This window comes from Athene noctua, chromosome 2, assembly GCF_965140245.1.
Source record: "Athene noctua chromosome 2, bAthNoc1.hap1.1, whole genome shotgun sequence".
NCBI lineage: Eukaryota > Metazoa > Chordata > Aves > Strigiformes > Strigidae > Athene > Athene noctua.
In genome coordinates, this window is record NC_134038.1 from 85,355,157 (window position 1) to 85,373,139 (window position 17,983).

Sequence of the window (17,983 nt, forward strand, 5' to 3'; positions counted from 1 at the left end):
CGCTATGTGTGGGGGCAGGCTGGTACCTGTTTGCTGCCTGGGCTTTTGTTAGGTGTCTCACCTCTCTATGGGTGAGCCAGGGGAAGAGATCCTCTCAGTTTTTGAGAGTTTCAATTATCCTTGGAGCTTCCAGGCCAGTCTGTTTGCGGCACAATGCTTTCTGGGTGTCTGCCAGATCTTGTTTTGGGCCATGCAGCACTTCTCTAACAATAGCAGTGCCTGGAAACCTGCCCCGAGGTTAGATAATAGTGAGTGGCAAGGGGTGTGGGAAAAGATGGGCAAAGGCCTGAGTCAGTGGGCACCTCCAATGCTTTGGAATTTCACTCCCAAACAAATGCAGAGCCCTGATAAACTGATGGAGTGCTGAGAAAGGGTGTGTTACCAAGCTGGCAAAACCCAGGAGACACAAATCCCTGCAATGTGTTGGGGACTTGCCCATGCTTACCGTGTCCTCTTTAATACCACCCACTGCCCTCAAGGGGGGAGAAAGGGCTGCAGGATCTGAGAATGAATTTACTGGTACAGCAGCTGGGCTGGGGGAACAGGCAGAGCCAGTATCAGTCGCCCCCACCAGCACAGCGACTGAGCCAGAGAGCCAGCCAGTGCCGGTATCAGTCGCCCCGATACAGAAAACAAAATATACCAGAAAGTCAGCTCGCAAAGTGGGGGATGGGGATGAGCCAGGCCCATCACAGGAACAGGAGGAAGGACCAGAGGTGATCATCCGATCTCTATCCCCGACTGAGCTGCGAGATATGCGGAGAGATTTCGGCCGCCTGGGAGGCGAGCAGATTTGCACCTGGCTGCTCCGATGCTGGGACAATGGAGCCAGTGCTTTTGAGATGGAGGGGAGAGAGGACAAGCAGCTGGGATCTTTGGCCAAGGATGCTGGCATTGATAGGGAAATAGGGAAACAGACTCAAACCCTCAGCCTTTAGAAGCGACTCCTGCTCAGTGTAAGGCAGAGGCACCCCTACAAGGATGATATCCTATGTCAGCTAAGCAAATGGACCAACATTGAGAAGGGCATTCAGAATCTCAGGGAGCTGGCTGTGTTTGAGATGATCTATGGTGATCTGAATAATAAGCAGTCACCCATGGACCCAGATCAGGCCCCTTGCACACACCTGATGTGGCGAAAGTTCCTGAAGAGTGCACCAGAAGCACACTCGAAAGCACTGGCAATAGTGTCCTGGTGGACAGACACCCACACTCTAACAGTGGATGGAGTGGTTGGCAAGCTCCGGCAATATGAGGGAAATCTCCCTTCATGTCAACATTCCCTGGTCTCAGCTGTGGAGGAACTGTCTCAGAGGGTCCAAAAAATGGAAGAGGACATGTCCTACACTCCACCTGCACAGGCTGATGTCTCAGCCATTAGAAGTAAACGTTTCCCCACCCAAGAGAAAGGCAGCAGAAGGTACACACCACGAGGCACCCTGTGGTTTTTCCTCCGTGACCATGGAGAAAACATGAGGAGGTGGGATGGACAGCCCACTGCTGCCCTAGCTGCACAAGTAGAGCAGCTGAAAGGGAAGATCATCACAAAAGGGGAGTCCTCCAAGAAGAGCGCAGCTCCAGTGTCCAGTCAGAAATCCCCCAGGCAAAACAGAATGGTGAACGTTATGTCTGACCCTCTTGAGGGGACCAGAAAATCATTCTTGCAAGAAGTGAGTGATGATGAGCAGGATTAGAGGGGCCCTGCCTCCAGCCAGGTGGGGGAAAGGGATAATCGGATTTACTGGACCGTGTGGATCCGATGGCCTGGCACATCAGACCCACAAGAGTATAAGGCTTTGGTGGACACAGGCGCACAGTGCACCCTGATGCCATCGAGCTACAGTGGGGTTGAATCCATCTGCATCTCCGGAGTGACAGGGGGATCCCAACAGCTGACCCTATTGGAAGTTGAAGTGAGCCTGACTGGGAAGGACTGGCATAAGCACCCCATTGTGACTGGCCCAGATGCCCTGTGCATCCTGGGCATAGACTATCTCAGGAGAGGGAACTTCAAAGACCCAAAAGGGTACTGGTGGGCTTTTGGTGTAGCTGCCCTGGAGGAGGTTGAACAGTTGTCCACCTTACCCGGCCTCTCAGAGGATCCCTCAGTGGTGGGGCGGCTTAAAGTTGAGGAGCAGTGAGTGCCAATTGCTACCAGGACAGTGCACCGGCGGCAGTACCGCACCAACCGAGATTCCCTGGTCCCCATCCATCAGCTGATCCGCCAACTAGAAAGCCAGAAGGTGATCAGCAAAACTCACTCACCCTTCAACAGCCCTATATGGCCAGTGAGAAAGCCTGATGGTGAATGGAGGCTAACTGTGGACTACCGTGGCCTGAATGAAGCTACGCCAGCGATGAGTGCTGCAGTGCCGGACATGCTAGAGCTCCAGTATGAACTGGAGTCGAAGGCAGCCAAGTGGTACGCCACGATTGACATTGCTAACAGGTTCTTCTCCATTCCGATAGCGCCAGAGTGCAGGCCACAGTTTGCGTTCACTTGGAGAGGCATCCAGTACACCTGGAATCGATTGCCCCAGGGGTGGAACCACAGCTCCACCATTTGCCATGGACTGGTCCATACTGCACTGGAGAAAGGTGGGGCCCCAGAACACCTGCAGTATATTGATGACATCATTGTATGGGGGAACACAGCCGAGGAGGTCTTTGAGAAAGGGAAGAAAATCATTGAGATCCTCCTGAAGGCCGGCTTTGCCATTAAGCAAAAGAAAGTTAAGGGGCCTGCAAGGGAAATTCAATTCCTAGGAATAAAATGGCAAGATGGGCGTCGCCACATCCCAATGGAGGTGATAAACAAGATAACAGCCATGGCCCCACCAACCTCTAAAAAGGAGACTCAGTCTTTCCTGGGTGCTGTGGGGTTCTGGAGGATGCACATCCCGAACTACAGCCTGATTGTGAGCCCTCTCTACCATGTAGCCCGTAAGAAGAATGATTTTGAATGGGGCCCTGAGCAACAACAATCCTTTGAACAAATTAAGCGGGAGATTGCCCAAGCAGTGGCCCTCGGGCCAGTCCGGGAAGGGCAGGAGGTTAAGAACATGCTCTACACCGCAGCCAGGGAGAATGGCCCTACCTGGAGCCTCTGGCAGAGAGCACCTGGGGAAACCCGAGGCCGACCTCTAGGCTTTTGGAGCCGGGGATACAAAGGCTCTGAAGCTAATTATACACCAACTGAGAAGGAGATACTGGCAGCGTACGAAGGAGTTCGGGCTGCCTCAGAAGTGGTCGGCACTGAAACACAGCTCCTCCTGGCACCCCGACTGCCGGTGCTGGGGTGGATGTTCAAAGGAAAGGCCTCCTCCACGCATCATGCAACCGATGCCACGTGGAGTAAATGAGTTGCGTTGATAACACAACGGGCTCGAATAGGGAACCCCAGCCGCCCAGGAATACTAGAGGTGATTACGAACTGGCCAGAGAGCAAAGATTCCGGGATGTCACCAGAACAGGAGGTGACACGTGCTAAGGAGGCCCCACCATATAACGAGCTGCCGGATGAGGAGAAGCGATATGCCCTGTTCTGATGGGTCTTGTCGCATTATGGGAAAACATCGACGATGGAAGGCTGCTGTATGGAGTCCCACACAACGGGTCACTGAAGCTGCTGAGGGACAGGGTGAATTGAGCCAGTTTGCAGAGGTGAAAGCCGTCCAGCTTGCTTTGGATATTGCTGAGCGGGAAAAGTGGCCAAGGCTCTACCTCTACACCATCTCGTGGGCAGTGGCGAATACCCTGTGGAAATGGCTGCAGCAATGGAAGCAGAACAACTGGCAATGTAAGGGTAAAACGGTCTGGGCTGCTGAAGTATGTCAGGACATTGCAGCCCGTGTGGAAAACCTCGTTGTGAAGGTGCGCCATGCGGATACCCATGTACCCAAGAGTCGGGCCACTGATGAACATCGACACAACCAGCAGGCAGACCAAGCTGCTCAGATTAGAGTGGCTCAGGTGGACTTGGACTGGCAGCGCAAAGGTGAACTGTTCATAGCCCGGTGGGCCCATGAGACCTCGGGCTACCAAGGTAGAGATGCAACATACAGGTGGGCTCGAGATCGAGGGGTGGACCTTACTATTGACACCATTGCAGAGATCATCCACGGATGTGAGACGTGTGCTGCAATCAAACATGACAAGTGGGTGAAGCCCCAGCGAAATGGAGAGTGATGGCTGAACTATAGATATGGAGAGGCCTGGCAGATCGTCTACATCACACTGCCACAGACCCGCCACAGGAAGCGCCACGTGCTCACGATGGTGGAAGTAACCACTGGATGGCTGGAAGCTTATCCAACGCCCCATGGCACCACCCAAAACACCATCCTGGGCCTTGAGACCCAAGTCCTGTGGCGACACGGCACCCCAGGGAGAATTGAGTCAGACAACGGGACCACTTCCGAAACAACCTCATAAATGCCTGGGCAGAAGAACATGGCATTGAGTGGGTCTACCATATCCCCTACCACGCACCAGCCTCTGGGAAGATCGAGTGTTACAATGGACTGTTAAAAACCACGTTGAAAGCACTGGGAGGTGGGACCTTCAAAGACTGGGACATGCATCTAGCAAAGGCCACCTGGCTAGTCAACACAAGAGGGTCTGCCAGTCGAGCTGGCCCGGCTCAGTCGTAACCTCCACGTGCTGTAGATGGGGATAAAGTCCCTGTGGTGCGCATGAGGAATATATTGGGAAAAGTGGTCTGGTTTAGTCCTGCGCCAGGCAGAGTTAAAGGCAAACCCATCCACGGGATTGCTTTTGCCCAAGGACCTGGGTGCACCTGGTGGGTGATGCAGGACGATGGAGGGGTCCGATGTGTACCACAGGGGTACTTGATTCTGGGTGAGAACATGCCGTGAATGATGCTGTGCCTTTGTAAATTGTTATTTTGTTATTGTTAACCGCTAAATGGCAGCTGGACATGACGCAGATGGTACAGAATAAAGGGGTGGATTATGTCCAGGTTCAGCTAGGATAGGTTTAAGTTTCCCCAGCAGAGAGAGGGGGAAGGGATCTCCAGCCGGGTTATTCATACCATGCTGACATCAGGTCTGGGTGTGGGAGCACGGGAACTTTTTCCTTTGTGGCTTTGGTCGCGGGAAGCGTGCATGGCTAGTTAGCTGTATCTTTGTGGTATTTCTCTGTATATCTTTTGTCTTGTTTACTGCTATTACTGTTTATTGTTGTTATTATTGCTATTGTTGTTGTTCAGATTGTTATTTGTTACACTGTTGTATTAAATCTTTCTTTATTTCAACCCTGAGGTTTGTGCCCTACTCGGTTTGAGGGTGGGGGAGGGACAACGGCAACATGGTCTCCGGTCCCGGCAGGGCCTAAACCACCACACCTTGAAGATGGGTTGTCTGTGTATTTTGTGAAATATTGCCATCAGACTATTCATTGTGCATTGACATATCACCACATCACAGAATCACTGAATCACAGAATCATCTAGGTTGGAAAGGACCCTGAAGATCATCTAGTCCAACTGTAGGATATGTTTCAGTTACAGCAGTTCTAAACTGGATTTTAAATAGCATAATCAAATAATTGGTATTATAGAGCAGGTTGATTTATTAAAACAAGATCCTGATCAGCCAGGAATATTCATTAATTACAGACATGAGAACACACAGTAAAAAAAGATCTGTAGGCCAAATCTACTATGCTGTAGATTTGACCAAATCTGAAGTGAGTGTTTCAAGATTTGATAGGAAGTGGACAAACTATTATGTAAGTTCTGTATCTGGAAAAGGGCAGAAGCTGACCAATGTCTGTGGTTCAGCTGTTTGCTGCTCTCAAGCATCTTAGCTTTCTTCAGGTGCTTTTCACCGTTTCAGGAAAAAAACCCAACAGTTGTATCTGCAAATTTCAGAGACCAAAGCTCTCCCTTTCCTCATACTTCTTGTTATTCTTCTCTGTGGCTGCCATGGTCTTTATGACTGCATCTGTACCCAGGTCACCACTTTCTACCTATACCAAATGACTTAATACTGCCTGCTCTTCCCCCTCAATATGTAAAACTACAATTCCCACTCACACATACTCATGAGTTATGATTATAGGCAGACAGTGACTGACTATGCACACACCTGCAGAGGGCATTATTCCCTGCCTCTGGAGAACGAAAGGGTGGGGCAGGTTGAACAGCCTGTACAGTCTTGTTAGTAAAGGAAGTAGTAGCGATAATGCAATTCTGAATGAGGGACATCAGAAGTCTGCCTTATGCTCACTATTGTGGTGTACAGATGCTATCAGACCATTCTTACATTACAGCAATATCCTAGTGCTACATACATGGGCAATTCCATGATCAAGACAACTCAATTCAGTCAGCAGTCAAACTTCTACTTGCTGACTCCAATGAAAGGCTTCTTCAGTGACCCCTGAGGTTGCAAGGAAGCATACACTCCACATACCTCCTTGCAGCTACTGGGTCTGTTCACTGTCCCCCCAGTTGCTGTTATCATCACAAAGTTACTATTTCTCATCATGCAGTGCTTTGTCCTCTCTTGACATGCTGTGTTTTCATGGATACAGCTATGCCACTTGATCAGTTAGCAGTGGTACACAGCTTACAAAAAACAAGATGCAGATTTTCCCTGAGCTTCCATTGACACACATGGAGAAGCTTACCAAGTATAGTGCAGCAGTGTAGGATCATATCAGGTGAAGCTTAGAAACAGCTTTTTCCTCAGTTTTAATGACACTCTGCACAGATTAGCAATGCCTGAGCCAGATTTAGTGCTTGAACCCTGCTCAATTTCTGGATTAGCTCATGCTGAGCCAATTAAGAGGCTTCTGCACACAATGGGTTTATCCTATAAACTCATCCTTAGCTTAATATATTTAGTGCCAACTGTTCAGTGAAGATTGGGTCCTTCTGTTTTCCTTTTCTGTTGGGTGTGGTCCTTAAAGATTTCTTACCAGTTTCAATAGAGTCAGGAGCTTGCCTGGGATTGACATATTTTCCCTCCATACCTGGGAGCACTACTCCATGCCCCACATGAGGCCACTACACTCCAGCACAAAGGAGATGGTCTCTTCTGTCACCCTGCTTCTTGTAGCTTGCACTCACTGTAGTTTGCTGAAGCATTCAGGTAAGGTGACAGATACTATATGAATACAAAACCCAATAAAAGCTGTATTAAATAGCACCACACAAGGGAAGAAATTGGTATTTCTACTCCTAATATAGTAATATTTCTTACTCTTACAGAGAACTGTATGCAGCATTATGCTAAAGCCAGACATTTTTCTACTCTTTCCTGATACTATTTTTTTCCCTTTTTTGTGAGACAGAGGAAGCTATTACAGTACTAACCACACAGTGGTGCTAAATGGCATTTGGATCATATCTTTAGCAGAATATAGGAAAAGCTATTCCATTTTTAACATATGTAAATAGCACGAGTAGTAGTTATCAAGCTTATATTGGATTATAGCACAAAAATAAATTAGCAACCAAAACAGATGGTTTAAGATGTGTACCTTGTACAACTGTAGCTGTTTGTTGTGCCCATTTAGTGTCCGAGAAAGAGAGAATGGCCTTTTGCTTCCGCCAAAAAGCAGCTTGGCTTGTGCAATTTTTTATCATCAAACGTATTTTCCACCAAAAATAAATGTAGTTAAGGAAGGCTTAATTTTTCTCAATTTGATATAGAAATGTCTCCATGTTTTTTTGTATAACAACAGAACCAAAAAGCATCTATACAGTGACTGACAGTTTCTGGCTGCAAGAAATTTTTCAGGAGAAATAAAAGCAAACTTTATAAATGGTTTTGAAATGGCTCAGCACTGAATTCCTGCTGCACTTATAGCATCAGAATATGCTGTGCATAAGTACAAACCTGTTTTTAAAGCACATGGCACTTTTTATTAGTGGCATTGACTGTTTATTATTCATAATTCATAATTGAAAGTGTTAGTCCTATTCATTCACCAGATTTGATTTAAAGAAGGACTTAAATGCATACCTGACTTAAATATTTGCATAATCACACAAGGTCAAATCAGTGTTTTGAACATCATGCAATGTGAAATTGCTTCTTTGGAGGCAAATGAATAGTGCTGTTGCAGGCCTGTACAGTATGGGTAGCAGGCATATTAATAGGTGTCCACAGTATTGTGAACGTCCAGCACTTCTGAAAATCTGAAAACTGCTACCCAGGAAAACATATTTATATTATTACAACCATAGAGGATATGAAAAGACAACAGAATTAACAGTATTTTTAAGAATCCACACTGCTCTTGTTAGCCTGAGATCCAGCAGGGAGTTTAAGTGGATGGATTTTGGATGATTCCAAAGTGTCTTAAAACACTTAGATCATTTAAAGCTTAGTGAATAGGACCTTTTTGCTGAAAAAAGTTTTGTGAAGGGCAATATGTAGGGTCTGTATAATGGCATTCTTTACTAGAGGACCATGCATGTTGGGCTTATCTTTCCACATTCCTGCATAGAACAAAACTGGTATTTCCTGACCTTCACAGCCTGTCACTCTCCCCAAACTCAGAAGGAATTAGGATTATATTTTTTCCCCTCCTGTTCAGTGACAATGATCTATCATTTACATTAGGCAACATCGACTGATGTTCTGCTGTTTGTAAAAGTGCCATAAACTTTCAGACATGTCATATCTTCTCATTGGAAAGACTAATAATACATGCAGCAAAATACAGTGATCAGCTCTAAAGTATCTGGATATAGAATTAGCTGTGTCAGTTGTTTTTTGGTTTTTTTTGTTTTTTTTTTTTTAAATTAGTGATTCAATTAGATACTATATAATTCCCCATCCATAACAGCAGTCTCATAAGTGGCCAGGCATTTTGCATATGCTGGTCCTAAGATAACTGCATCAGGCAAATTCATACATGCATGCTCTCATCAGTAACAAGTATTATATTCATGCTCTTTGAATCTGCATCACTCTATTGAATGTTTTGCCTATACAGTCTAATATATATACACACTTAACCATAAGTATGGAAAAATTCCATTGCTGTGCATAAAAAAAAGCAGCACAGCTGAGGCTTAGGACTAATCCAGGGAGAACTGAATCCTATCAAAAACCTACACTTGATACTCAAATATTCATTTTTCAATGGTTCCTACTGATTGCCATTTCCGACTGGCAGTGTATACGGAGGGGCATGCAGCTGCTCAGCCTGACAGTTCCAGATGGAGCTATTTTGGAGTCACCTCCATAGAGGGAAAAAGGTGATCAAAACAATTTTTTAAAATTAAACAAAGTTGAAAAATTCACATAAGGAGTTAAAAGTACATTCAAACTTTTAGCCAGAAAAGAAGGGGGTGTGTGAAGAACAAAAAGAGTTTGTGTCTTACTGACAAATTACTTCCTGTGGGTATCATAGCTTCCATTTTATGTAACTAAAACTAGCAGAAGAGTAAGTGACTTATCATCTGGTCCTTTAATGCACCCATGGATAATGTACCATTTCCCGGGTCAAGAGGTTGAAGCCAGGAATTTCATTGTTAGAATGAGTATAATGCAAATATAGATCCATGGTCAGAGCCAGGGGGAATTTAAGTACCTAAATTCTAAATTCTATTGGAACTAAATATTCTCTTTTCCTAAAGCCTGTCTTAATACACATATACAGAACTGTTCCCTTCACAGACCCTTGTATAGTTCAGCTCATAGATGTGTTTAATTTATAAAAATTACACCTACAAGCATGAACTGTCTATAAAACATAACCTGGCCTTTCAGAATGAGCTGGTGGTTCAGATTTCTTTCTACCAAACAAGTTGATCATTTGTGTACATGTACATGCCTGCACTCAGAAGACAATCATTGGTTAAAATGGGACAGTCCCTGGTTTGGATCTCTCCTACTGAGTGCTTTAAACACTAAGTTCCAAATAACACTTATCCTTTCCATCTTCAAAATTCATAAATTCAGTAATCTTGAATTTATTCTAGCACACTAAAGCAACATCAACAGCTGAGATGCAATGTGGTCCCTTGCATGAACATCTGATAACCAGCTATTTGGAACACTATTAAGGGACTGGAAGTAGGACACATCAATTTGCAATATTTTGGGACTTCTCTACCCTGAGTAAACTCTGTTCACCACAGTACTGTACAACTGCTTCATTATTAAAATAACATAAAATAAAAACTTTTCAAATAAAATGCTTGTAAGTGCATATAAAATATATTATCCCAAACATAAAATATATCTTTTTCATTTCATGCTCAGAACTGGATCATTTTTCATATGGTTTTAGGTGGAAAACTTCCCATAAAATAGAAATTATATTTTCTAGACAGAGATGAAAGTTACTCCTCTGCCATTAAAACTAGCATTATTTATGAAAAGTCATACCTGATTGTATATGAAATAAAATATTAAACGCCGATATTTCTTTTAAGACTAAGATCAAACCCACAAATTGTAATAAAGATACAAACTACTGTGTGCTACTTATCAGGTATAATTCACAACATTTATTCTCTTACCTAGTTTCTCACTTGAGCCATAGGTACATACACCCCATCGATGCCACATACCTTTTTCAGTTTGATGACTCCTTCCTGGGTGTTCTCATCTGTTGTGATGTCAAACAGGTTTCCTCCATCTCCTGGAACTATGCTGTACTCAATTTCTGCATTCTTCCCAAAATCAGGGTCCACAGCTCTGATCCTTCCAATAGCGGAACCAACGTGAGAAGACTCAGGTACTTTTAAATGGAAGATACCTGTGACAAAGTGGCAGACAGTCATTCTTGGGATTCCTTGATAAGTAACATAGCATGTCTGATTAAAACCATGGAGCCTGTGCAAAATAAATAGACTTAATTTATCTAATTGAAACAATGAGATCAAAACAACAAAGGATTAGGAAAAAATATACATGTTTTACCCACTGATTTCCCCTAGGTTCTAGATTTGGTCCAGTGCAACTGTAAGGGCCTTAGCATCTCTGTCTCTTGAGATATCTAGTTATATTTCTATCTTTAATTTTATCCATGTGGTTGGCTCTTTCGAATTAAATTGTACTTTTAGATAGTACATGTTTATAAGTATTTTCCTCTTACGTTTAACAGTTTTTAGTATCTGAATTTTACTTTTGTTTGAGAAAATACATCTACGCATTTCACAGTAGTTGAAAGGAAAACTTCAGTGGAAAAAAGATTTTCACCCATTTTTGTAACATTTGGCATTATAATGACATGTACAACTCCTTAGGGAGGAAAGATATAAAAGGTACTGTTTCTATATTAGCCACCAGAGGATGCTCTTACTAAAAGTTCAGCGCTGAAAAATTTTTAGCTCTCCACACTTTTATTTTCAATTTTTACTATTAGTGGTAACAAAAGTTTAAAAAAAATACACAAAAATTAAACACTTTTAAACGAAGCATTACTACTGATATGTGAGTACAAATTGGTTTAATTCAGGGAAACAGCTCTGTTGGAGAAAATGTTAGACATAACAATTAAAATAGCTAAAAGAAAAGGTCCAAAGTACTTTTGAGTCAGCCTTGACTTTAACGACATCACTAGCATCAGGCCTTAGTTTATAACAACCTGTCCTGGCTTATTACAGCAGTGGTAAAGCACCTGCCTTTCCTGCTCAGCTGCATCTCTGGCTGAAGTTGTTATTTTGCACAGCTGCCACTGAACACCACCATGTTCACATATTTCCAGTGGACAGGTAGCATTCGCCTTTCTTCACGCAGCAGCCTTTGCTGTCAAAAGCGGCAGCCGCTTTTGAGGCTGATTTCACAGCAGGCCCAGGATGCTTGATTCACTTCATCCTGGCTCTCAATAAAGGTAGCATCTTGGTTTTCTGGGTCATTCTCCAAAAGCTCTCACGCAGCATCCCCTTTGGCTCACGAAAACATAGGCAATGGCCTCCTTTGTTCCTCGTAGAGGAAATTTGCACCTCTTTCAAAAGTACAGCAGGACAGGCATCTGTGACTAGTGGGAAGCATATTAGGGAGAGGTCTCAGAGATTTCCACCTGGCCATGGTTTAGTCAGATTCACAAAATGAGGATCTGAGAAGTTGTATATCATGTAACAGCAGTATAGATGATTTTTGCATCCAGCCACTGAATTAAACAGCAGATGCTGTTCCCTGTCGTTATCTCCTTACAATGCATGCTGTGTCAGCTTTTTCAGTTTTACAATATTTCCAGGTGAGGAAAAAAATTACATTAGCACTGCTAGATTAGGAGCAAACCTAGCTCTTTTGTGAGCTAGTAGTTTGGGCTTTGGTACCTATATAATTGTCTGTTTGATTGCCTCTGAAAAAATGTGTTTTGTCTGCTTCCTCCACCTGTCCATCCGTATGCAAAGTATACTGGTAGGCAAAACTTGCTTTCTCTGAGAAAATCCCTGTAAGTCTGCTTGTGTCAGCATCCACATTTGGACATTATCACGCGTAGCTTTGTAGTATTCATTGACTGAACTACTAAAGGTTGTGCAATTATCATTTAACTATTTCTTCCAAGGGAACATACTAAAGGAACGTTTCATTCTTTTTCCAAAGGAAGGTAATGAAGCTTTTTTGTTTTGTTTTCTTGTTGTTCTAACAGCTGGAAAGGTGCACTATGACACAAAATATTGTCAAGACAAGAGTAGCCTCAGCTATTTCTTACTCGTACTTCAATGACTGAGTAAAGAATACAGTTTTAAGATTGTGTGCAGGAGACAATCACAAATGCTATTATCTAATGTCACTTATAAATATGTGTATTACTGGGTCTCTGCTATACAAGTTATTCGGAAGAGGTGGAAGAAAAAGGATCCAAAAGACCTTTGCCTGCACTTGAACCTTATACTACATTTCCACAACACAGTTCTAACCCTGATGCCCAGGTCTTTTACAGACACTTATACTGGATGACAGAAATCATTGCTGCAGTGTTTTCTCTTTATAGCCACAATTTTGGTGAATGTAAAATATAAGAGCATATGCTAATGGATTTTTCCTTCTTTGCTTAGTTGATCTATTTTTAGTGAACTGAGGAACACTCAGATTCATTAAAACAAACATTTCTCTATAAAATATTGTACCTGGTTGTAAAGCGTATGGGACTTAGATGAAGTCAAGTAAACACATCGTTACTCATTTCAAATTGTTTAGGCCTTTATCAGTTACTTTCAATGACTTGACATTTCATCACTTCCAGAAATTCAAGAGCCATAAAGATGGGGTCATACAGATTAATTTGAAACTCTGAAGTAATCTTCAACTCTGCCAGAGTCAGATCTCTGAAGATGTAGTATGTAATTACACTGCCATCGTCCTCCTGTAATATTATCTTCACAGCATATGGAAGTTCTTAATGGTGTTACTGTGACAACATACTTTCAGAATAAAATAAATGAAAACAAATAATGTGTATTGTTGCCAGCTCAGGGAAAAATTTCAAGAGAATATAATGTATAGCATGAAAACTGACGTTTTTTCTGCCAAAAAATAGTCTTTGTACAAGGGGCATTTGAAATGATCAATACATGCTGCACATGAAATATAACAGAAAGACAGTTTTGTAGATTTTTATTTTTCTGTTTCTAGAGGACTTTACTTCTTGATGTGGGCTTGCTGTGACAGTTTAACGTTATTCAGTTTTTATTGTCCATTTTGGCTGTATACACTACTACCTCCATTTGGTAAAAAGGTATATTGAAACAGGTCTGAGTAATAGCCTTTTACTCCCAAAGGTCCTGAAAACCTTGTTGTGTGCAGCTTCTAGGAATGATGGAACATGCAGCTCAGACAAACTTATGCAGCAGCTGGTTACGCTGCTCAAACAGTTCTGTCAAATTTTGTATATTGTCCCCTGTGACTTCTTTGCCTATAAAAATCTTTTCTTCTACTTGCATAAATCTTTTAAATGCATTTTGTAAATTTGTTGCTGGCTTTTGTAAAGGATGAGTTATGTGGGATGTACCAAAGGTGCAAGACCTTACTTCCCTCAGACTGCACTATGAAACTGGACTCTGCAACTAGTTACCCTTTTGCTAATTTCAATCATGCATATTGCATTCAAGTTGGAATATTTTCACATATAGGGAAGCTAGTAGCAATGTATATTGCTTGTTCAAGATTTTTCACTCTGTTGTAAGGAATTTTAAGAAAAAAAAAATGTTATTTTTAAGGTCAAAAGTTATGTGCCAGTTGAAGTTGCTTAATTTATGCAACACTTTGTACTTAAATTACACTTAAAATTCAACCCAGAATCCAAAACTAGAAAAAGCCGTATGATTATGTAGCTTAGCATACAAGCATCCACTTATCAAGCCTGTGTAGTGTCTATGTGACTCAAGGTGTGAAACATTCTTGGAGTTTCAGGTTGAGCAGCATCAATGAGGATGATAAAAATAAATGAATGATGATGCTCTTGAAGTGTTTAGGCTGAAATGATGGATAGGGCTTGCTACTCAGCCCCAAAAGCATTCAGGAAGCAGAGGTAGAGGTGAGCTAACTACTCATACACGCTGCCTCCAAGTTTCTAAAACAAAGATGGTTCCAAAGTGCATAGCAGGAAGAAATCAGAGCGGAGTAAGTGACAGGTAATCAGTCATATTGACTGAAATTCAGCACACATATACAGTTCTTTTGACATGATTAAATTAGTTTTAGTTTTTAAGGCTCAAAAACTGTTCTGAGATTTGATTTCTCCTTACAAAAGGGTTTTTTTTTGTTTTATTTCTTCACACCTGCAATTTACAGGCACACCATTTGCCAAAAAGTTTTTCAATTCTGATGACAATAAGAAATGAAAACCATCACTACATCTTATCAGCAAAACAGCCATTAAGAAATAACCCAGGTTAGCATCTAAGGACTTAAGTTAAATGCATAATGGCCTTCCAGCAAATGGCTGTAAATGCTATTTAAACTTTTTTCTAATCTGTCACCATACACGTAGTGTGTGTATGCAAGATTATCCTCTCCTGCTTTTTCTTTGTCCATATTTTTTTTCAGTTCTCTTTGACAGTTGCCAAAGTATTGCATTGAAGTTAAACGTGATAGCATGAATCTGATAGTCAACAAGACTGAAATAAAATAATTTCTTTCTCTTTGATCTAAATCTTTAATGTTTTTTCAGGAAAAAAAAAAAACAAAACCAACCAACCCACAAAACAACAGATTATGTATATTATAGTATTTTTGTTAGTTTAAGGCATTTCAGTTTTTATCCTGGACAGGTTATGAGGGCACTAATTTCTGTATGTTTAGGAAGAATCCAAAGACAACAGTTCATATTTACTTGATGGTGTTTTAACAATAGTGTAATAGGCAAAAGAAAGGATACTGTGAATACAAACAGATAGTGAGTATACTAAACCTGTTATCTCAGCTACAGCTAATCAGCCTCATAATTAGCAGCTTCTGATGTACATGCTCCTAAAACTGGAAAGATTCGATTTATCACAGTAGTAACATAGAATTATTCATCTCCTAGCTGTGGCTCTGTGCACTGCTTAGGATCTTGTGCAGAGAAGAGAAGAGAAATGCCTGGCTTTGTCAACATGTTCTCTGATGCAGGTCATGCATGACCTGGTATAGACTGGTAAAACTTCAGTAATGGCAAGGCTTCTTCCATCCTCAAACCCACTGCTCTGACTTAGGGTTTACGGTCTCATTAGATATAGCATAACCATTCTTAAAAATTCCTGGTACTATGCTGTGGACTCCAAAGTCCACACCTAGCAAGGGCTACACTTCCCCAGACTGCAGAGATCCTGGGTGTCCAAGCGTCCCCAGTTCTTCAAGGGAAAATGAGCAGAAGCAAAACCCCTTTCGAATTTGATCCTGCCCAAGTTTAGAGTAATCCACATGATGGAGCTTCCCCAGATCTGGCAGCTGCTGAGGCAGGACTCTATCAGCCCCTCAGGTGATCTAGCAAACTGAGAAAGAGGCTGCCCTCTTTCTTCATTCCTTAAAGGGGGTGGGGGTGGGGGGGGGGGTGGGGTGGAATGTTCATTATACCTGCTATAATTTTTGTATACTGACAAATTTCAGTTTAACCATTTGCTGTTTTTACAACCAATAAGCTGTTGTCAGAAAGCTTTCTAAAATAAAACTCCCAATTGTATGTCAGAGACTAACTCCACAGAGCATAACATCTCCTTGTTGGAGCAAGAGTTCAGGAAATGGGAAATCTCAGTGTATTTTCTCAGATGAAGTTATTCACCCACAGCTTCTGTCTCCAAAGGGTCCTGGGTGTAGCAGAGACAATACAGAATACTCTGCTTAACAGCATAATGTAGAAATAATTTTAGTAGCACTTGTTTGGTTTCCTAATACCTAGGCAAAAATAATAATATTCTTTGAAGAATCTTAAATTTTCTTTTGTATGGTGGTATAGTTTTACTAGGAGGAGAAAAAAAATGCTAATTTTTAGAACTTTTTTAAGTTTAAGGATTTCTCCTAGATGATATGAGATTGAAGTCTGACAAGCTGAAGAGACCAAATCAAGTTCCTGAGTAACTGATTTAATCATGCTGTTATTACTGTACAGGAACGATGCTACCATCATCACTTTTCCTTCCATTGGTCTTGTTGTATGGAAAAGTGGTGGCTAAATGGTCATTTGTGCAAAGCCTGACTTAGTCAATGCATTTATCTGTAGGACAACATGCTTCCTGGATCTGAGAGGGCTTCTGTGGAAAACCAGCTCTAGATAACCAGCTTCATTATGTATCATGACCAATAAAGAACTGTTTTGATAATATATTTTTTTCTGATTAAGAAATTATTACAAAAAAAAAAAAAAAAGGTCAGTAAAAGAAGCCCCCAAAACAATGAGAAAAATAATTTATAGGGGGTTTAGTGTAAAAGCTTGAATTAAATGTTTTTATGTAAGTTACACAGTGGTTATAAAGAATTATCAAGGTGTAGCATGCCTTATAGATAGAAGAAGAATTATCCTTTCAAGAGAAAATGTCTTTCCTTTTTCAGAATCTCAGGCAGCATGTAATTGGCATTTATCAGATAGGTCTGTTGATAATATTCTGGTGATCACACTGTCACCATGAAATAAATCAATACACCGATTTCCTCTATAAAATTTAAATTGCATGATATATGTGAAACATTAACTTGATAAAAAGTATATTGCCAAGGATGGGACACAGAATTTGTAATGCTCTGCTTAACATCTCTGCTTCTTAAATATCTTGTGTGAGCTTTTTCATATTTTCTTTATGACTCTGGCACAAAATATAATAACACAATTTTACTACAATTCATTCACTCTTAAGAATGTGGTCAAGCCATTTACTTTAGTATCTAAGCCAAGTGCTCTAAATCATCTGTATTGGAAGAATCATTTTTCTCTCCATCGACTAAGGAAATTAGGTCCCTATCTTTAGTCCTCTGAGTCACACCTAAGTAGCATGCCTAAAATCATCTAAACAAAACATGCTCAGCTTCTGTATTACTCCGAAGACTCCCTTTGAAGCTTTGCTTTTCACATTCTCATTGGGTACATTTTAGGAAAATGGTTTTCCCTAAAATACATATTACTTTTCTTCACCATGTTGGCACAGTCTGAAGCAGAAAATTTTTATTCTTAAAGATAAAAATGTGAAATCATCAAGTGAAAGTGCATAATAGTTTACTGTTCTTTGTTTAAAGTTTTGGTTTCTGTATTCAGTTACCTTAAAATACTTGTGATTTAGTGTGTGATATGGACAAAAAAATAATGATACTATAAGATGACAATTGGTCTCACATTTGTAGTCTCTTATACTGAAGGGAAGTTGCTACAAGTATGCTTGAAATTGCTAACATACAGGGATGTGTAAAGTAGGACATTTAGTTTTAATGTTAACTATCACTTGTGGTTTACTAGCTTTTATTTTTCCCATATTTTACTGCAATGTATATAATTTCATTTATACTTTTTTTTCCTAACTACCCTCTGTAGTCATTACCCACTTGTAAGATGTTTTAAAACCTTTAACTCCTTGCCT

General features: G+C 41.5%; 1 protein-coding gene across 4 annotated transcripts in view; it reads right to left on the minus strand.

Annotated features, from left to right (window-relative positions):
* The window catches only part of CDH12 (cadherin 12), a 583,296-nt gene that overhangs the window by 47,543 nt on the left and 517,770 nt on the right, over positions 1-17,983 (minus strand). For all 4 annotated transcript variants that reach the window (XM_074897855.1, XM_074897854.1, XM_074897853.1 and 1 more), the window contains one exon: positions 10,559-10,746. In XM_074897855.1, coding sequence (XP_074753956.1) covers positions 10,559-10,746 — 188 coding nt within the window. The remainder of the gene's footprint in view (positions 1-10,558; positions 10,747-17,983) is intronic.